Below are 18,313 nucleotides of genomic sequence, written 5' to 3' on the forward strand. Positions count from 1 at the left end.
ACGCCGGGTGTGAATTTTTTCACACCCCTAAGCAACGTAGCTAGATCAATTTCAATTTTAAGTGTAGGCCATAACAATGGAGGATCCCTAACTTTAATGTTTGTACTGTGACTAGCCAATAGCTATACTGATAGCTGGAGCCTAGGAGTAGCTACACTTCTGCCTACTCATTGGGCGGTGGAGGGGAAAATTTCCAAAGAGGACAGATAAGCAAGGGTTAAAAAGGACTATGTGTACACCTACACTATGGTCAGGGAGGTGCAATTGCAGCACATGTAGGCACTCCTAAGCTAGCCATGATAGAGCCAGCTGGCTCAAACTAGCCATGTAGGTGTGGCAGCACATGCTTGCTGCCCTACTACATACCCATGGTTCCTGGGTTACACTACTGCTTGAAGTGACTTGACTCAGAACTAGCTCAGCTATGTCTACATGTGCTGCAATCGCACCTCCTGTCTGCAGTGTAGATATACTCTCAGTGGGAAGACTGGGAGAGCCACACAGGAACTTGTGGGCAGGAGAGAGAAGTGTCCATGTTTCAGAACAAACCCTGCAGCAGAAGGACCCTGGACCAGCCCAGACGACTGACCCCAGCCCAAAGAATGCTCTGGAATGGTGAAGAAACTGCAGCAGACAAAGGAATGTAGGTTTTATTTTTGTACAGAACTGTATTTCCTCATGTGAGTAACAGCACTGGCTTTAGAATCCTGTGTAAAGTGTGTATTTGTGTTACACTATTCATATTCCCCTTGAGAAAGTAAACTATGAACCCAGAACATCCCAGAGCAGGAGCTCTGAAAGAGGGTATGTTTAAGCTATGGGGAGAGTCTAGTGGCCAGCACTGGTTCTAGGGACTGGGCAGCAGGTCACACGGTTTCAGCTCTCAGAAGAGAGCAGACACAGCGTCTGCACCCCGAGTGTGCCTAGAGGATCCAAGAAAACTGCTGTGCCTGAAGTCCAGTCAGATTCTGGAGGCTTAAGGCAGCTGGATTCCTGCACAGTACTCTGGTGAATGGCCAAGAGTGGCACTTGACTAGAGTTATGACAGTTGTTAAATCATGTTTCTTAGACACATGAAAACAATTTGGTGAAAGTCATTATTGCATCTGCAAAAGTGGGCATGCATTTTGAAACTCAATGATGTGCAAAATTAAGGGACATTAAGGGAACATAGGTCTAGATCAGGACCCATTTTAATGGGGTTGCCAGGGCTGGCTTTAGACTTGCTGGGGCCCGGGGACAAAGCCAAAGCCCAAGCCCAAGCCCAAGCCCCTGTGATGAGGGACGAAGCTGAAGTCCGATAGCTTCAGCCCTGGGCAGCAGGGCTCTGGTTACATGCCCTCTGCCCAGGGCTGAAGCCCTTGGGGTTGCCCCCCCCCCCACCTAAGGTGGTGGGGCTTGGGCTTTGGGCCCCCCAACCCAGGGCAGCAAGCTCAGGCTTCAGTCCCCACTCCTGGGGTCATGTAGTAATTTTTGTTGTCAGAAGGGGACCGCAGTGCAATGAAGAATCGTGGGCCTAGATATAGTCAGAAGCTTCATATGCTTAGAAAATAGTCTCAGAGAAAGAAAGAAAGAAAGAAAGAAAGAAAGAAAGAAAGAAAGAAGCAACCCATAGAAAATAGTCCTTGAGGATTGTTACCTTGCCTCTCAGGCCCTATTTTCTATGCACATTAAGGTTTTGACAAATCCTAGAAAGAACGGTTACTTACCTTCTGTAACTGTTGTTCTTCGAGATGTGTTGTTCACGTCCATTACACATTAGGTGTGCGCGCGCCGCGTGCACGGACGTCGGAAACTTTTTCCCTTAGCGGCTCCCGTCGGGCCGGCAGGGCCCCCTCCTTCCCGCCAGAGCGGCGCCCCGCTCCAGGGTATATATATCCCTGCCGACCCGACCCCTCCGGTTCCTTCTTGCCGGAGACTCCGACAGAGGGGAAGGAGGGTGGGAAGTGTAATGGACGTGAACAACACATCTCGAAGAACAACAGTTACAGAAGGTAAGTAACCGTTCTTTCTTCTTCGAGTGATTGTTCACGTCCATTACACATTAGGTGATTCCCAAGCTTACCATTGGAGGTGGATAGGAGTCAAGGTACAACTGACTGTAGCACAGCCCGACCGACCATCGCGTCCTCTCTGGTCTGATGATGGATCGCGTAGTGGGCTGTGAATGTATGCACGGACGACCGGGTGGCTGCCTTACAGATCTCCTGGATAGGGACCTGCGCCAAGAAGGCCGTTGAAGACGCTTGGGCTCTAGTCGAGTGGGCCCGGATCTCTGGGGCCGGAACATTGGCGAGCTCATAACAGGTGCGTATACAATGCACAATCCATGCCGACAAGCGCTGTGTCGAGATAGGCAAGCCTTTCATACGCTCCGCAATAGCAATGAACAGCTGGGGTGTTCTGCGGAACGACCTGGTCCGTTCCAGGTAAAATGCCAACGCCCTTCGGACATCCGGGGTATGTAGGCTGCGGTGGTGAGGGTCCGTATGGGGTTTAGGAAAAAACACCGGTAGGCAAATGTCCTGCCCCATGTGAAACTGTGATACCACCTTTGGGAGGAATTTGGGGTGCGGCCTCAGTTGCACCTTATCCTTATGGAACACTGTATAAGGTGGTTCCGAAGTGAGGGCCCTCAATTCCGATACCCTTCTGGCCGACGTGATGGCCACGAGAAACGCCACCTTCCACGAGAGGTGCGTGAGGGAGCAAGTGGCTAGGGGCTCAAAGGGGGGACTCATGAGTCTTGTTAGGACTAGGTTCAGACTCCACGCCGGGACAGGCGGGCGCGAGTAGGGAAACACCCTTTCCAGCCCCTTGAGGAATCGGGCCACTGTGGGGTTGGAGAACACTCACACTCCCAACTCTCCCGGATGGAAAGCCGAAATAGCGGCTAAGTGCACTCTAATTGAGGCGGGCGCAAGCCCTTGATTCTTGAGGTGCAGTAGGTAGTCCAAGATCGACGGAACTGAGGCTTGTAAAGGCTGTATGCGTTGAGGCTCACACCAGTGGGAGAACCTTTTCCATTTTGCCAGGTAGGTCGCTCTTGTAGAGGGCTTCCTACTATTAAGGAGGATTTGTTGAACTTGGTGAGAGCACCTGTGTTCTGCATCATTCAGCCAGAGAGATACCACGCCGTGAGATGTAGCGAAGACAGGTTCGGGTGGAGTAGGCGACCTTTGTCTTGCGTGACTAGGTCGCGATGGAGGGGGAGGGTGATTGGATCGGCTATGGACAGTTCCAGCAGGGACGTGAACCAATGCTGGCGTGGCCAGGCCGGGACAATAAGTATGATCGTCGCCCTGTCCCTGCGGGTCTTGAGGAGAACCTTGTGTATGAGTGGGAACGGAGGGAAGGCATATCTCAGGCTCCCTCCCCATGGGATCATGAAAGCATCTGCTAATGATCCGCGGCTGAGGTTCTGGAACGAACAGAACTGAGGGCATTGGCTGTTGTCCCTGGTGGCGAATAGATCCACCCGGGGAAAGCCCCACCTCCGGAAGATCGAATGCAGGACGTCTCGCCTCAACGTCCATTCGTGCATTCGGTAGGATCGGTGGTCTGCTAAGCCGTTTTGAATCCCTGGAAGATACGTCGCGATGAGGTGTATCGCATGGGCTATACAGAAGTTCCATAACTGGAGTGCCTCGCGACAGAGGGGAGAAGACCGGGACCCGCCCTGCTTGTTTATATAGAACATGGCGGTAGTGTTGTCCGTCAGGACTGCCACGCTGTGACCTTTTATGGTGGCTCGGAAGGTCTGACAGGCGAGGCGAACCGCTCTTAGCTCCTTCAGATTGAGGTGAAGCAGCTTGTCTTCTCTGGACCACAGCCCTTGGGTCCGCAGTTCCCCCAGGTGCGCCCCCCAACCCAGGTCCGATGCATCTGTTACCAACGTCAGAGTGGGCTGTGGGGCAGCGAAGGGGATCCCTTCGCATACCTGTTGGTGATCGAGCCACCAGCGTAGCGAGCTGAGCACCTGGTTTGGGATCGTGACTACTTGATCCAATGGGTCTCTGTTGGGGCGATGCGTGTGGGCGAACCACAACTGTAAAGGCCGGAGCCTCAGGCGGGCATGTCTGACCACGTGTGTGCAAGCTGCCATATGCCCCAGAAGCTACATGCAACACCTTGCCGTTGTCGTGGAGAATTTTTGGACCGAGCTTACGGCTCTCTGAATTGACATGAACCGTGCCTCTGGTAGGCTCGCCTGCGCGGTTACCGAGTCCAGGGTGGCACCTATGAAGTCCAGTCTCTGTGTGGGGACTAACGTGGACTTGGGCACATTGACCCGGAGGCCGAGCTGGTCGAACGTCTGCAAGGCCAGCGTCACGTGAGATCGGACTTCGGCCTCCGACCTGCCCGCGAGTAGCCAATTGTCCAGGTACGGGAACACACGCATCCTTCTTTTTCGAAGGAAGGCTGCTACCACGGACATGCACTTCGTAAACACTCGTGGTGCTGACGCCAGGCCGAAGGGCAGGACCGTAAATTGGAAATGGCGCTGATTGACAACGAAGCGCAGAAACCGTCTGTGGGCCGGATTGATTGCGATGTGAAAATAGGCATCTTTCATATCGAGGGCAGCATACCAATCCCCGGATCCAGGGATGGGATAATAGTTCCAAGGGAGACCATACGGAAGCGCGCTTTGATCAGGAACCTGTTTAGATCGCGCAGGTCCAAAATAGGACAGAGGCCCCCTTTCGCCTTGGGAATCAGGAAGTATCTGGAATAGAATCCTTTTCCCCTTAGGTCTGGTGGGACTTCTTCTACTGCTCCTGCAGCGAGAAGGGTCTGTACCTCCTGTATGAGGAGTTGCTCGTGAGAAGGGTCCCTGAAGAGGGACGGGGAAGGGGGATGGCAGGGAGGGGGCGAGGAAAACTGGAGGGTATAGCCCGCCTTCACTGTGCGCAGGACCCAGCGGTCCGATGTTATGCGCAACCAGGCCCGGTAGAAATGGGACAGGCGGTCCTTGAACCCCAGAGGAGGATCCGGTATATGAAGTGGTACGCTGTCCTCGGGCGTAGCTTCAAAAGCCTGGTTTATTCCCCGGCTGCGGCTTGCCCTGGCCATGACTCTGGCCTTGGTTAGGCGTATTGTTACGTCTCCGCCTGTTATCCCTGCCTCGACGGCGGTAAGGCTCGTGCCGGGGGTGAGGGTGATATTGCCTCTGCGGTGGCTGGGGCTTAAAGGGTTTACGCTGCGTTACCGGGGTGTGCATGCCCAACGACTTAAGGGTCGCACACGAGTCTTTAAGGCTATGCAGCCTGGCGTCCGTTTGGTCGGAGAACAAGCCCGAACCTTCAAATGGGAGGTCCTGCAGTGTGGTTTGCACCTCTGGTGGAAGACCTGAAGCCTGTAACCACGCCGAACGCCTCATCACGACTCCTGACGCGATTGTTCTAGCCGCAGCATCGGCTGAGTCGAGGGAGGCCTGCAATGAGGTCTTGGCCACCGCCATCCCCTCGTCCACCAGGGCCGTGAACTCCTGATGCGCGTCAGGTGGGAGGGAGTCCTTAAACTTGGCGACTGAAGCCCAAGAGTTAAAATTGTGCCTGTTCAGAATCGCCTGCTGATTGGCGATCCTCAGTTGAAGGCCCCCAGAGGAATAGACTTTCCTCCCGAACAAGCCCAGTCGCTTAGCTTCCTTGCCCTTGGGGGCCGGAGCTTGCTGGCCATGGCACTCTCTCTCGTTGACCACCGAGACCACTAGCGAACAAGGAGACGGGTGTAAAAAGAGGAAGTCGAACCCTCTAGATGGGGCGAAGTATTTCCTCTCCACGCCTCTTGCAGTCGGTGCACTGGAGGCCGGCGTCTGCCACACTGTCTTATAGTTGGACTGTACTGTCCGTATGATCGGGAGAGCGACTCTGGAGGGGCCCTCTGGGCTCAGGATATCGACCATGGGGTCTTCCTGTTCTACGGTCTCCTCCGCTTGCAAGCCCAAATTGAGGGCTACCCTGCGAAGCAGGTCTTGGTGTGCCCGATGGTCAATCGGGGGAGGGCCGGACACCATGGTGCCCGCTACTGCCTCATCTGGCGAGGAGGAAGAGGTCGGAGCCTTCTGCCCCTCCTCAGTGTCCTGCAACCCGGCATCGACCAGTTGCTCCTCTGGGGCCTGACCCGCAGTGTGGGACTGGGACGGTACCGTACTTGGTGCCGAGTCCACTCCTTCCCGCTCCGGAAGTCTAGAGACCGTTGCCTCCTTATGTGATGACGGGCGGTGCCGTGGGGAGCGGGATCGGTACCCCGGTGGCCTGGATCTCGAGGCCCTCGATGGGGGCCCTTGCTGGTGGTAGGCCCAGGGTGTCCAGAATGGCCATTGGCTCGGCTGGCCCCATTGAGAATGGCCATAGTCTCTGCTGGCCATATCCGCCGTACCGGTCCGAGTCGGTCCCCGAGACCACGGACGGTGACCTGGAAGGCCACGGTGGAGCCGTAGGATGGTGCCGGTCCGGGTTTGGGGAGTAGCGCCTCCGCGACCAGGATCTGGAATAGCGTCTCGCCGATCTGGACCTGGAACGGTACCGGCGGTCGCGGGGACCGGGAACGGCTACGGCTGGTCGGCCTCGGGTAATGTACCGCCGACATTTCGCGGTGCCGACTCGTGCTAGGTTGCTGAGTCGGTGCCGACCGCTTATTGAAGCCCGACTGCTGCGGTGCTTCCTGCGTCGAGGGCAACCAGGAGTCCACCGAAGCGGAGCTCGACCGGGACCGGTTCCCGAAACGGTGCCGAGACGGCGATCGTGACGGGCGCACCATCGCCGGCTTGCCTCTGTGCGGCAGCTTCGGCGGAGCGTCCTCAGCGCGTGCCGGGGCCTCGACGGACAATGCGATGAGGTCCTTAGCTGCCTCAAACGTGTCCAGAGTGGAGGGCTGTTCCAAGAGCTCCTCCAGCCCTTCATCTTCGCTCGATGCGCCCATCCCGGGGCTCGATGGGCCTTTCGGCACCAGAGCCACTACCGGGGTCTGTGCCGGGGCCGTACCGGCCTTAGGGGCACTCGAGGTCTTCACCGGTGCCGCCCTCTTGTGCGGGGAGCGTCCTCGGGCCTTAGGTTGGCCCTTCGCTTTTGCCGGCGAAGACGACCGGCGTCGTATATGACCCCGTTGGGTCGGTGCCGTGGGCTTCATGTGACCCGCCGGCGCCGGTTCCCGCACCGATGCCGGGGCGCTCCGCACGGAGGCAGACGGTGCCGCCGAAGTGGAGGGCTGTAATGCCGTCTCCATGAGCAGCTGCTTAAGACGAAAGTCTCTTTCTTTCTTGGTTCTGGGCTTAAAGTCCTTGCAGATCTTGCAGCGCTCTTTCTGGTGAGCCTCCCCAGGCAACGGAGACACGAGGCGTGGGGGTCGCTCAATGGCATAGGCCTGTGGCACGTGGCACAAGCCTTGAAGCCTTGGGCGTGCGGCATGCCCCGCCGCCCAGGGCCGGTGCCGGGGTTGAACAAACAACCACAGCAAGAACTTTAAGTACCCTAATGAGCTGTTAACTACTGCTCAACACTACAACAAACTAACTGATAACTGCTAGATAACACTAATGACTATTACTAAGGGACACTCTCAGACGAGAGACAGAGTTGTTCCAACGCCGCCACGGACGGTAAGAAGGAACTGGAGGGGTCGGGTCGGCAGGGATATATATACCCTGGAGCGGGGCGCCGCTCTGGCGGGAAGGAGGGGGCCCTGCCGGCCCGACGGGAGCCGCTAAGGGAAAAAGTTTCCGACGTCCGTGCACGCGGCGCGCGCACACCTAATGTGTAATGGACGTGAACAATCACTCGAAGAAGAACTATGTTCCCTTAATGTTACTAGATTTTGCACATCGAGTTTCAAGTTTCCACTTTTGCGGACGCTATAATGACTTTCATCAAATTCACTTCATCTGTTTCCTCATTTATAACATGGGGATAATTCTATCCTCCTCTGTAAAGCACTTCAATATCAACTGATTAAAAAGCTTTTATAAAAGCGAGAAATGATTAGATATTTCATAGAAGAAGAATCATAGAATATCAGGGTTGGAAGGAAACTCAGGAGGTCATCTAGTCCAACCCCCTGCTCAAAGAAGGACCAATCCCCAGACAGATTTTTGTCCCAGATCCCTACATGGCCCCCTCAAGGATTGAACTCACAACCTTGGGTTTAGGAGGCCAATCCTCAAACCACTGAGCTATCCTTTTTATCATTTACAGCCATCAACCAATTGCCATTTATGTAGACTGTCACAGCAATACACCATTTTAGTTATTTTCATTTTAAAAGACCTATCTTCAACACTAAGTCCCCACACCGACCCCAATCTAACAGGTTGACTTCATTAGTAATAGACTTCATTGCTAGGAATGGAAGGGACCTCAGTAGGTCATCTAGTCCAGTCCACTGCGCTCAAGGCAGGACCAAGTAATAACTAGACCATTCCTGACACGTTTGTCTAATCTGTTCTCAAAGACCTCCAATATCAGAGATTCCACAATCTCCCTAGGCAATTTATTCCAGTGCTTAACCACTCTAATAGTTAGGAAGCAACCTCCCTTGCTGCAATTTAAGACCGCGGCTTTTTGTCCTATTCTCAGAGGTTAAGGAAAACAATTTTTCACTCTCCTCCTTGTAACAACCTTTGATGTACTTGAAAACTGTTATAGCCTCCCTCAGTCTTTTCTCCAGACTAAACAAACCCAGCTTTTTCAGTCTTCCCTCATATGTCATGTTTTCTAGACCTTTAATTATTTTTGTTGCTCTCCTATGAACAAATTGGAGAAAGTCCAGATCTTTCCTGAAATGTGGCACCCAAAACTGGACACAATACGCCAACTGAGGCATAATCAGCATGGAGTCGAGTAAAAGATTTCTCATGTCTTGCTTACAACAACACTCCTGCTGATACATCCCAGTTAATTAATCAATGCTCCAGGAGAGGAGCTACGTTCCAAAGGTTCTGGAAATGCACAAGAGAACCTGAGAAAATGTCAGTGCAATGATCTGATTAGGTTAAGTATTTAGGAAAGTGCTGAAGACATGTTAAGGAGAACTCAATGTTTCCCTTTTGAACTTCGTTTTCAGTGACTTGTTTTAAGTTGTTCAAATTCAGATCATTCTGACAACTTCCAACCATTTGTAGATCAGGAAGGAAGTGGAATAGATCCCTAGGAATCTTTCAAAGCTTGCTACCTCAGACTGCCAAACCACTAAGCCGCAAATAGTCTATGTTTTACCATGTTCATGGAAATAGAAGAATAAATCAGCTCTAGGAGATTCTGCAGGATTCTGTTGTACAGCACTTGCTGCCTATATCCATCACCAGTTGATCCAGAAAGTTGGGAGCTACTTTGCATATGATCTCTGGGGCAATATAGGGCTAGCTACTGGAATACAGCTACAACTGGCTGCTGAAGCCTGCAGATGGCTGGATCAATACACGTTGGGTGTTTATATGGATGAGGACACCCACAATTACAAGATAGGATAAAAAGAAAGTGTTAGGAAGCAATACACCCTCAGGTTTAAGGGAATTAGCCAGCCTCTGAGGGACGTAATCAATTAAGTTGCCATAGGCCATGTATTCTATAATTGCCCATTTTGGGATTTCTAGCACCTTACTCTGATGCATCTGATAACAGCTGTTGTTAGGCAGGACACTAGTCCTGTGGACCACCAGCCCAACCCAGTATTTTAATCCTTGTTGTCATGTCTCACATTGGGTTGGGAAACTCGTCGAAGTAAGGGCCATGCGTTTCCATGTCATGTGTGATCCTAAGCACTACAAAGCACCTTAGCAGTGGTGAGAAGGTATGCCTATCAAGCATCTCTTATGAAGTTTGGTCTTACTTTTATTTCACTAGAATTTGGGCAGTTGGCTTTGCCTACATGAGAGATTTATTATCCATTTATGAAATCTGACCTAATGCACATTTTACCAATTCACGCCTAAGAGACCCTTGAAAAAGTCAAATGGTCTTTTCTTAGTTCCTTTGTAAAGATATAAATAGCTTCTTAGGGGACTACATATGGCATATTTCACTTTAGAGGCATTTAAGTGGTTTAAATCCAAGACAACTGACTCGCTGATAGGAGTCAATTAAAATTTGGGATTTATCCTGTATGCAGGAACCCTTCACTAATGAGTTAATGAAGTGTCAAAATTTTAGATGGACATGTAAATGGTCACAGCCTATTACAAGCAACTCTAAGGTTAGTACCTCATTTGAAAGGAGAGATTATTCAATAATTCTCAAATCCTTACTTAAATACAAACAGCGCTATTTTCTTCTGGGTGCATTTGGTATTGGCTATTGAAGTGCATTATAAAAACAGAGTAAGCACTTTGGATCAAGAATGGTCTTTGCCATACAGTACCTAGCACAACGGGGTCCTGGTCCATGACTGCGGCTCCTGCAGTATAGATAATAAATTCCATATAAGCATCCTGTTAGTAACTATGGTTACTAAGAAGGGTCTGATCTGGGTGAACAAACGTGGGCATCAACGTTTAGTTTTGTAGCCTGAACTTAAGTTACCATAAGTCACAAGGGAGAGGAGTTCACCAACTCAGCATGGATCCCTATCACTCGCCATCATGATCATGCAAGATCACGGTGGTAGTTACTTAACATGCAGCTTTGGTATTCTTGACTGCAGGTGGCCTCTACTTTGCTACACAAATGAGGTGTCAATACTCTCCAGCGGCCCCATCTCATTTTCTGATCATTTGGCACGGAGTCTGTAACTCTGCTACCCCTATTCCAGTCTCTCAGAAAGGCTGTTGTAGCAGTGAACTCCTGTCATAGTAAAGACCAAAACCTTCCTCCTATGTGGATGGAGAGCAGGTGATTACCACGCATTCAGGAAACCTATATGTATTATTTTTTCTTCTGGGAGCATCTATAAGACATCATATTGCCGATACGTTAGCTAGCAAGACACAGCTACTCTTAGTATCTCTGCTTGATCACTATACAGCCCCTGCTCCCTCTTCCTACTACTCCTGAGGGCATTCTGTGCCAAAAAAATAAAAATTCTGCACACAGTATTTTAAAATTCTGCAAATTTTATTTGTCAAATAAATGTGAGGCTCCAGCATGGCAGTGAGGAGCACAGGCCACTGGCTGCACAGGTGAGAGATCACTGTGCACGTTCCCCCTGGGACACGGACTCAGCGATGAGGCTGCGCCCAACCCTGACACAGTGCAAGGACTGAGCCTGGCCCAGAAACACCCCAGGGCCCTGCCCCTCTGTGCCAGGTGTGAGCAAGCAGCTTCAGCAAGGCAGGATCCAAGAGTGGAGGGATCCAGGTGTGGGTTGAGAGGGTTCTGTGTGGGGCAATCTGGGTGTGGGTGGCTCAGTGGGAGATCCAGGTGCGGGGGGGGGGGGGGGAGAGGGGGAGGAGGAAGAGGGGGAGATCCAGATGCACAGGGGCCTGTTGGGTGGGATCTGGGTGCAACAGAAATGGACTGTGCAGGGGGTCCAGGTGAAGGTAGTTGGTGCTCAGCCAAAGAGGTGTCTGGGGGTGGGGGGGGGCAGGGATAGAGCCCAGCAGGGGGGTCTGGGTGTGGGGAGCTCAGTGGTGGGGTCCAGATGCTGAGGGAGTGGGGCAAGGATCAGGTGCAGCTGGTTGGGGCTCGGTAGGGTGGGGATCCAGGTGCAGGTGGCTCAGGGTGGTCCATGTGCAGGGGGAGTAGGGCTTTTCGAGTGGGGTCTAGGTATGAGGGGATCTGGTTGCACAGAAGTTGGGTGGATTGGGGAAGCAGCTCCCTGTACAGCGATCCCTCCCCCTGCACCTGAGCGATGGGTGCAGGAAGCACAGGGGGGTGGGGGGTGAGAGGGAGTTTGCAGAGCTTCCTAAAGCCAGGGGGAAAATCTGGGGGTGGGTATGATAGCCCCAGAAGATGTGAAGGGGAAGTCCCATCCTCCCCAGCCCAACCACGACTAGCAGCTGAGCCCAGCGCAGGGTAGGAGCCACCCGCCAGGTCTTCCCCAGTCCCGCCCCTTGCCCCACAGTGATTTACTTCTCTGCCGGCTGCCCTGGGCACCTAAAATATACTGCTGGGGAGGGTCACATGACCGCTCTTGTGGCTTCCTTTTGCTTCCCTATCAGAAAGTCATTATTCTGCAGGGAAGCAAAGAAATCTGTGGGGGACATAAATTGTAAGCATGCGCAGTGGGACTGAATTCCCCAGGAGTCTCATATTTAGCCTCTAGGTACCCACGTAAGCAACCCAGCAACACTGAACAAGTGAAATCATGAAGAGGCATACAAATGTTTAGTATATTTGGCACATAAATACCTTGCCACGCCAGCTACAACAGTGCCATGCAAACACCTGTTCTCCCTTTCAGGTAACACTGTAAATAAGAAGTGGGCAGTATTATCTCCTGTAATTGTAAACAAACTTGTTTGTCTTAGCGATTGGCTGAACAAAAGTAGGACTAAGTGGACTTGTAGGCTCTGAAGTTTTATATTGTTTTGGAGTGCAGTTATGTAAAAATAATTCTACATTTGTAAGTTGCACTTTCATGAATAAGCGATTGCACTACAGTACATGTAGGAGGAGCTGAAAAATACTATTTTGTTCATCTTTTACAGTGCAAATATTTGTAATAAAAATAGTATAAAGTGAACACTACACTGTATTCTGTGTTGTGACTGAAATCATATTTAAAAGTGTAGGAAAAACATACAAAATATTTCTAATAATTTAATTGGTATTCTATTATTGTTTAACTGTGCAATTAAAACTGATTAATCATGACTTGTAATCTAGTTAATTTGTTTTGCATTAATCACTTGCATTAATTCCAATTGGCAGCCCTAATCAGAATCCATTTATATAATGGGATACTTGAGCACTCTTAGCAGTTCCTCGTTCGTGGTAGCACATGCTACTATTCCAAGCTTCTCAGATTCAATTTCTGTTTGTGTATTAGTGAAAGGAAACTACTTGAAATATAACTCTGCTCCAAAAAAGTAACTAAGAAAAATCAGATAAAACAGTATAGTGAGCATGAAAGAAGGTGTTTTAGCTTGGGTATTTTCTAAATAGTAGAATACAGAGCAACGTTTTATGCAGTTTGAGAGAAGCAGTAGAGATCTTTAATTCACATGAAAATGAGGAACATGACCATTTTTAAGAGACTCTTCTTAGTTACTGATCCTTGCAGCACGTTCTCACTCCTGCCTCCATACACCTAGACACTAGTTGCAAAGTTCAATATTAATTGTTGCGAGGAAAACAAAAAACTGCATGCCTGATGTTCCAGCATTTGTTATGTGACTCATCTATAATCCTTCCAGTTTTGAGTAGCACTTCACAAACTCCACAATCTATGTATTTCAGTGTATACATATGTTCATATATGCTTAACTTCAGTAAACCCCACCCCCAAAGCTTATCGGAGGTATGGTATTTTTGTCTTCCATGAACTGTAAGATTGTGACCCAACAGGTCTGTTCTGTCTCCATCATCAATGGAATTATAAGTCAAATCAATAATGCAGAGAATAAGATCAACTACCAATAGCATGAGCCTTCTCTCCACTACAGGATCCTAATAAGTTTCACTACTACTTTTCAGAAGTTGAGGGACAATGCTGCAGGATCATCTTGCCTGAAAGAAGAGCAACATGAAAGCAGACACCCAATGGAATGTTTGAATGTAAAAGATTTGGAGCAAGTTTAACGTTCTCCTGCTTAACTAGAAGGCAGTCATTTTAATTCACTTTAAAAAAAAAAAGGAAAAACTAATGGATATCTATATACACAGACGCCTCTCCTTCTACACTGCCCATATGTTCCTAACTAGTTTGTCCCTTCCCTCCACTATACCCATTACATAGTTGCTCCGTATCTGAAGACTAATTGCAGCCCAGACAGGGAGACAGTGGCCTCGAGACATCTCTACAGCTTACAAATGGAGAAAGGGAAAACTTTAGGCTTAAGCTCATCTCCTCAGGTTGCAGGATTGCAAGAGCTATTTACTTCAGCCTGGTCCAGTAGCTAACTTCAGACTGTCAATTAAACTGATATCCAGTGAGCTTCTAAGTGAGATACAACCCTCCATCCTGGTTACCAATAGACTGGATAAAATGTCAGCATAGTCAGATGAGCTCAGAGAAAGTCATGAGGCATTTGCTCGGATTATTCTAATCTATGGGGACACAATATAGCTACAACCTGGCAGAACTTCTGCACTCAATGCACTAGAACAGTACAGTATTTTAAAAAGGATACTAATTATTGTTACAAAATTATATCAAAGCCAATAGGACGAGGCACTTAAATTACAGGTGTTGAAGTCACACATTGACCTTCAGCATTTTCTGGTCCTCAAGCTTTACCATCTGTTCTGTGGCTAATCTGTTCAGACACACTTAGCTAAAAAAAATCATCAATATTAATCGCATGTTTAAGTCAGAAGTATATAGGCATCCATTGCTTTTTATGAAGGGCTCTCTTAATCTAATCATTAGTGACCTACCCTTTAATTCTAATCCTTCCCAATCTCTTTGAGCTCTTTAAGTCTAGCCAGCAATATCTGGTTTGTTTGCTTTAACAGGACAACAACTGGATGGTTTGTCAAGTATTGTGAACGTTCACTTGGTTTACAAGTCGCTCCCAAATGGAAATAAACTGTTTCAGTCTATGGGTCCTTTACTTTAGTATGCATGTAATCTTACAAGTCAAAACTGCCTACTATTGTGCTTCAGGGTAGCTTTGGCACAAGACAGCCTCAGTAATCGTACATGCTACCAATTCCCTAAGATATCTACAACCAATTTAGGAGCCCCGGTTCTCAAATGGCATGATCCTGGTTTACTTGGTCCAGGGTTGACTCAAAATAGAAGATACTGCAACATCTGACCCTGCACCTATCTTGTTTCTTATTTAAACTTGTTTGCAAGCCTGGGGGTCTGTAAGATTTAATCACTTTTCCTAAGTGCCTCTCTAGATCTTGCACAGGTCTAAATCTTTCCTCTGTGCTGTATTTTTAATAAGTTTTAAAGGCCAATGACTCTAAGCTCAGGACATGACTAGTCTTCAAGTAATAAGCCCGTATGAACCAAATCTTGCACCAAGATTTTACCTAAATTGAGTAAAGAAAACTTTACATCTGTGTAGTTCAAACTAGTTAGCCTGGACAAATTTTTTGTTGACTTAAGTGTCATCATGATCAGAAAAAACAGTAAAAATGTTCACTACCCGATCAGCAAAGCAGCTCCCTATGTGTATTTAGATTCAATGTACTGACCACCAATTAATTTATTGCTCCTTCCATCACTGCAGAGCTAGTATACTTACGTAGATGTAGTGAATTCCATGGTACAGAGCTGGCTGAATCCCCATAGGGGACAATCTGTTTTAACTGGACCCAACCACTGGATCGCACATGTTTCTGAAGCTGGGTCTAAGTGTGTGGAAGCTGCTGTTTCCATCTCTAGCCTCTAGGGTACTTCCGGGTGCAGATCTGTCAGGGCCACTTCCTTGGGCTGTAGGACTCCACAGTCCAACTCCCCTAGCTCCTAAGACCTCTAGCTCATTTTTGATTTGGCACCCGTTGCACTACTCCATACATTTAGAATGGCCATCCATACAGGGTATACCAAGCTTACATTCCCTTTCCAACCAACAACTTCTAAGGTTTCATTCTGGAAAGCTAGGATAACCATACAACCTCAGTCTGTTTTGTAGTAAGCTTGGTGTCAGCTCAAATCTCTATACTAATGTGAGGAGGCAGAAACTTAGGTGCTTTGTACAATTCAGTTTTAGCGCATCAATAACTACCACATACAAGAGTGTAGGAATGAAGGAAAATGTGTGCTTTGTAGTTTAAGTAAAACAAAAGTCAGTTAGCTATTGTGGGAAGTCTACAAGGAAAAATATGTAACTGGCAAGATAAGTTGTAAAAATGCCGAACTCAATGTAGCTCATAAGAGAAAAGAAGTTTCTAGTTATCAGAGCTGATTCTAATAGACAAAGAAAAGTTGATCCCTGACACACCAATGCTATCTTGAAGAAAAGGGCTCAGTTATAACTCTTGTTTATGCCAAGCAGAAGCGTTCCCAACCCGAAACTGGTTTTTAGCTAAAGTCAGGAATTGGCAATCACTTGTTTGTTAAAGGGTATAAAAAGATGAACTCTTGGGGGTTCATTACTAATATCTGCCTGACCAAGTTAGACCTATGTTAGTTTACTCTAAGCACCCCTGGATTTAGTCTATTTGTGTCTTAATTAAATGCTTATGAACATCTGTTACAGGTTGGATGTAGTAATTGCTTGTTATGTAGGCTTTTTAGACATGTTTAGAGCAATTGCATAAATATAATTTGGTCTTTGGATTTAATAAAGGAATTTATGATCAAATTGGAGTCATGGTGGTATCCTGTACCAATAATTATTCCAACAAAAAAAGTATAGTTTTAAAGATACCTGGAAGTTACTGTTCTAACCCTGTTCACAGTTGCTCAGCCTTCCAAAGCCTTTATCTTTCTATCTGAAGTTTTTCATGCATAGTCTGAACAAAACTTTTCCAGGCACAATACATGAGAAAAAACTTTTACCAACTTAAGTGTTGAAATGGCCAAGTAGAGTTGAAATTCTGCATAGAGTAGAGTGATTTTGAGTGTGCTGATAAAGATTTGTTTTATTTGACCAAGTTGCAACCCATTTAAAATTACTCTGTGCATGCACAGCTAAGGCAGCCAAACAGGACGTGCAGGTGACAAATCACAGAATATCAGGGTTGGAAGGGACCTCAGGAGGTCACCTATTCCACCCCCCTGCTCAAAGCAGGACCAACCCCAACTAAATCATCCCAGCCAGGGCTTTGTCAAACCAGGCCTTAAAAAGCTCTAAGGATGGAGATTCCACCACCTCCCTAGGTAACCCATTCCAGTGCTTCACCACCATCCTAGTGAAATAGTGTTTCTGAATATCCAACCTAGACCTCCCCCACGGCAACTTGAGACCATTGCTCCTTGTTCTGTCAAATCTTCCTGTGCTGTGAGAATTTGAGAGAAAATATTCCTAATGGTAGAGTCCTGTCTCATTGATCGTTTATTTTCTAAGGCAAGAGCTGCAGGGCTAGTGAGGTTTGGAGAAGGTTGAGGAGAGAGAAGGATCTAATATGGTAAGAAATGGCCTGCAAGGTGTGTAGGACACAGTGCTCTGCTTCTATGTAGCAGAACAGAAATGCTATAATGCAAAACTTTATTTTCAAAAGAGTTCATCTAAAAACTACATTGGAAATATCCCAGTTGCAAAATGAAGCACTCAAAGGTGTGAAAATGGTATTTATATGGCCCTCATTACAGTAGTATTTATAACCTTTAATGTATTTCTTCTCACAGGACCACTAGGAGATAAGGAAGTACTGTTATATCCATGTTAATCACACAAAAAAGCCCTTGGGGGAAATGTACAGGTCACACAAGAAGTCTGTGACAGAACAGGGAATTAAACCCAAACCTCCCAGGTGGGATGCTAGGGACTTACCCTTCCACTGCTGCCTCTGCATAGGGGGTTGAGAGTTGAGGCTACATACAAAGCTGCAGCTCTGGCATTCTCTGGCTTGCATGCTGGACAGATCAGGATGGGCAGGAGTGCCCAGGAAAGTGCATCCAGCAGCAGGTGGGCACCACTGCTTAAAGTGGGCCAGGTTGCAAACCAGGAAATAATATTTTTGAGATGGGAGATAGGTCATTGACAGGCACATGATTTTAGTGCCAGCTGGGAGAACTCCCCTGCTGTATGGCTGCTTTCCCCACTTGCCCACCTCCTGGAGCAGAGAAGACGGGTAGGGCTGGTGCAGGAAGGAGGCAGAGCCCCCCAGGGTGGGACTGCCATTCTCACAGGAAGCAAGAGCCCAGCAACTCAGCCCCTCCTGTTACCCCACCCCATTGTGAGCACTGGGTCTGGTCCTCTGCAACAGCCCGTCTGGGAAGGGGGAGGAGCAGAGGGGCCCCAGCTGCAGCCCCCACAAGCAGGGAAGAGCCCCAGGAGGAGGCAACAGGGGGGAGGCTGAGCAGAGCCCATTGAGGGGGAAACGAGGAGGGGAAATGGACAGGGGTGAGGACCCCCCCCACACACCCACACCCCGCCTCACCTCGATGTGCTGCTTGACGGCCTGCATGCGCTCCAGCTGCATCTCCTCCTTGATGCCGATCTGGTGCCAGATGTCCAGCAGCTTCCCCAGGGCGTGGTTGACGCTGCTCACCAGGGAGGAGGCCAGGACCTCGCTGAGGGGAAACACCTCGTCAGGCCGGGGAAGGGGGGCCGGGGTACGGAGGGAGACACGGGGGTCCCCCCAGCCCGGACGGG

The 18,313-nt window shown here is 48.9% G+C and overlaps 1 protein-coding gene across 4 annotated transcripts in view; it reads right to left on the reverse strand.

Moving 5' to 3' along the window:
* LOC101946266 (protein regulator of cytokinesis 1-like) overlaps positions 1 to 18,313 on the reverse strand; it is a 43,863-nt gene that overhangs the window by 24,158 nt on the left and 1,392 nt on the right. For 2 of the 4 annotated variants that reach the window (XM_065549792.1, XM_065549793.1), the window contains exons 2-3: positions 18,099 to 18,231; positions 10,357 to 10,392 (exon numbers count right to left, since the gene is read on the reverse strand). Coding sequence is in view for 2 of the 4 variants with exons in the window: in XM_024110771.3 (XP_023966539.2) it covers positions 18,099 to 18,231 (133 nt within the window). In the remaining 2 variants the exon portion in view is untranslated. The remainder of the gene's footprint in view (positions 1 to 10,356; positions 10,393 to 18,098; positions 18,232 to 18,313) is intronic. The other 2 variants (XM_024110771.3, XM_005308971.4) reach the window with 1 other exon arrangement.

Source organism: Chrysemys picta, chromosome 6, assembly GCF_011386835.1.
Source record: "Chrysemys picta bellii isolate R12L10 chromosome 6, ASM1138683v2, whole genome shotgun sequence".
NCBI classification, from domain to species: domain Eukaryota; kingdom Metazoa; phylum Chordata; order Testudines; family Emydidae; genus Chrysemys; species Chrysemys picta.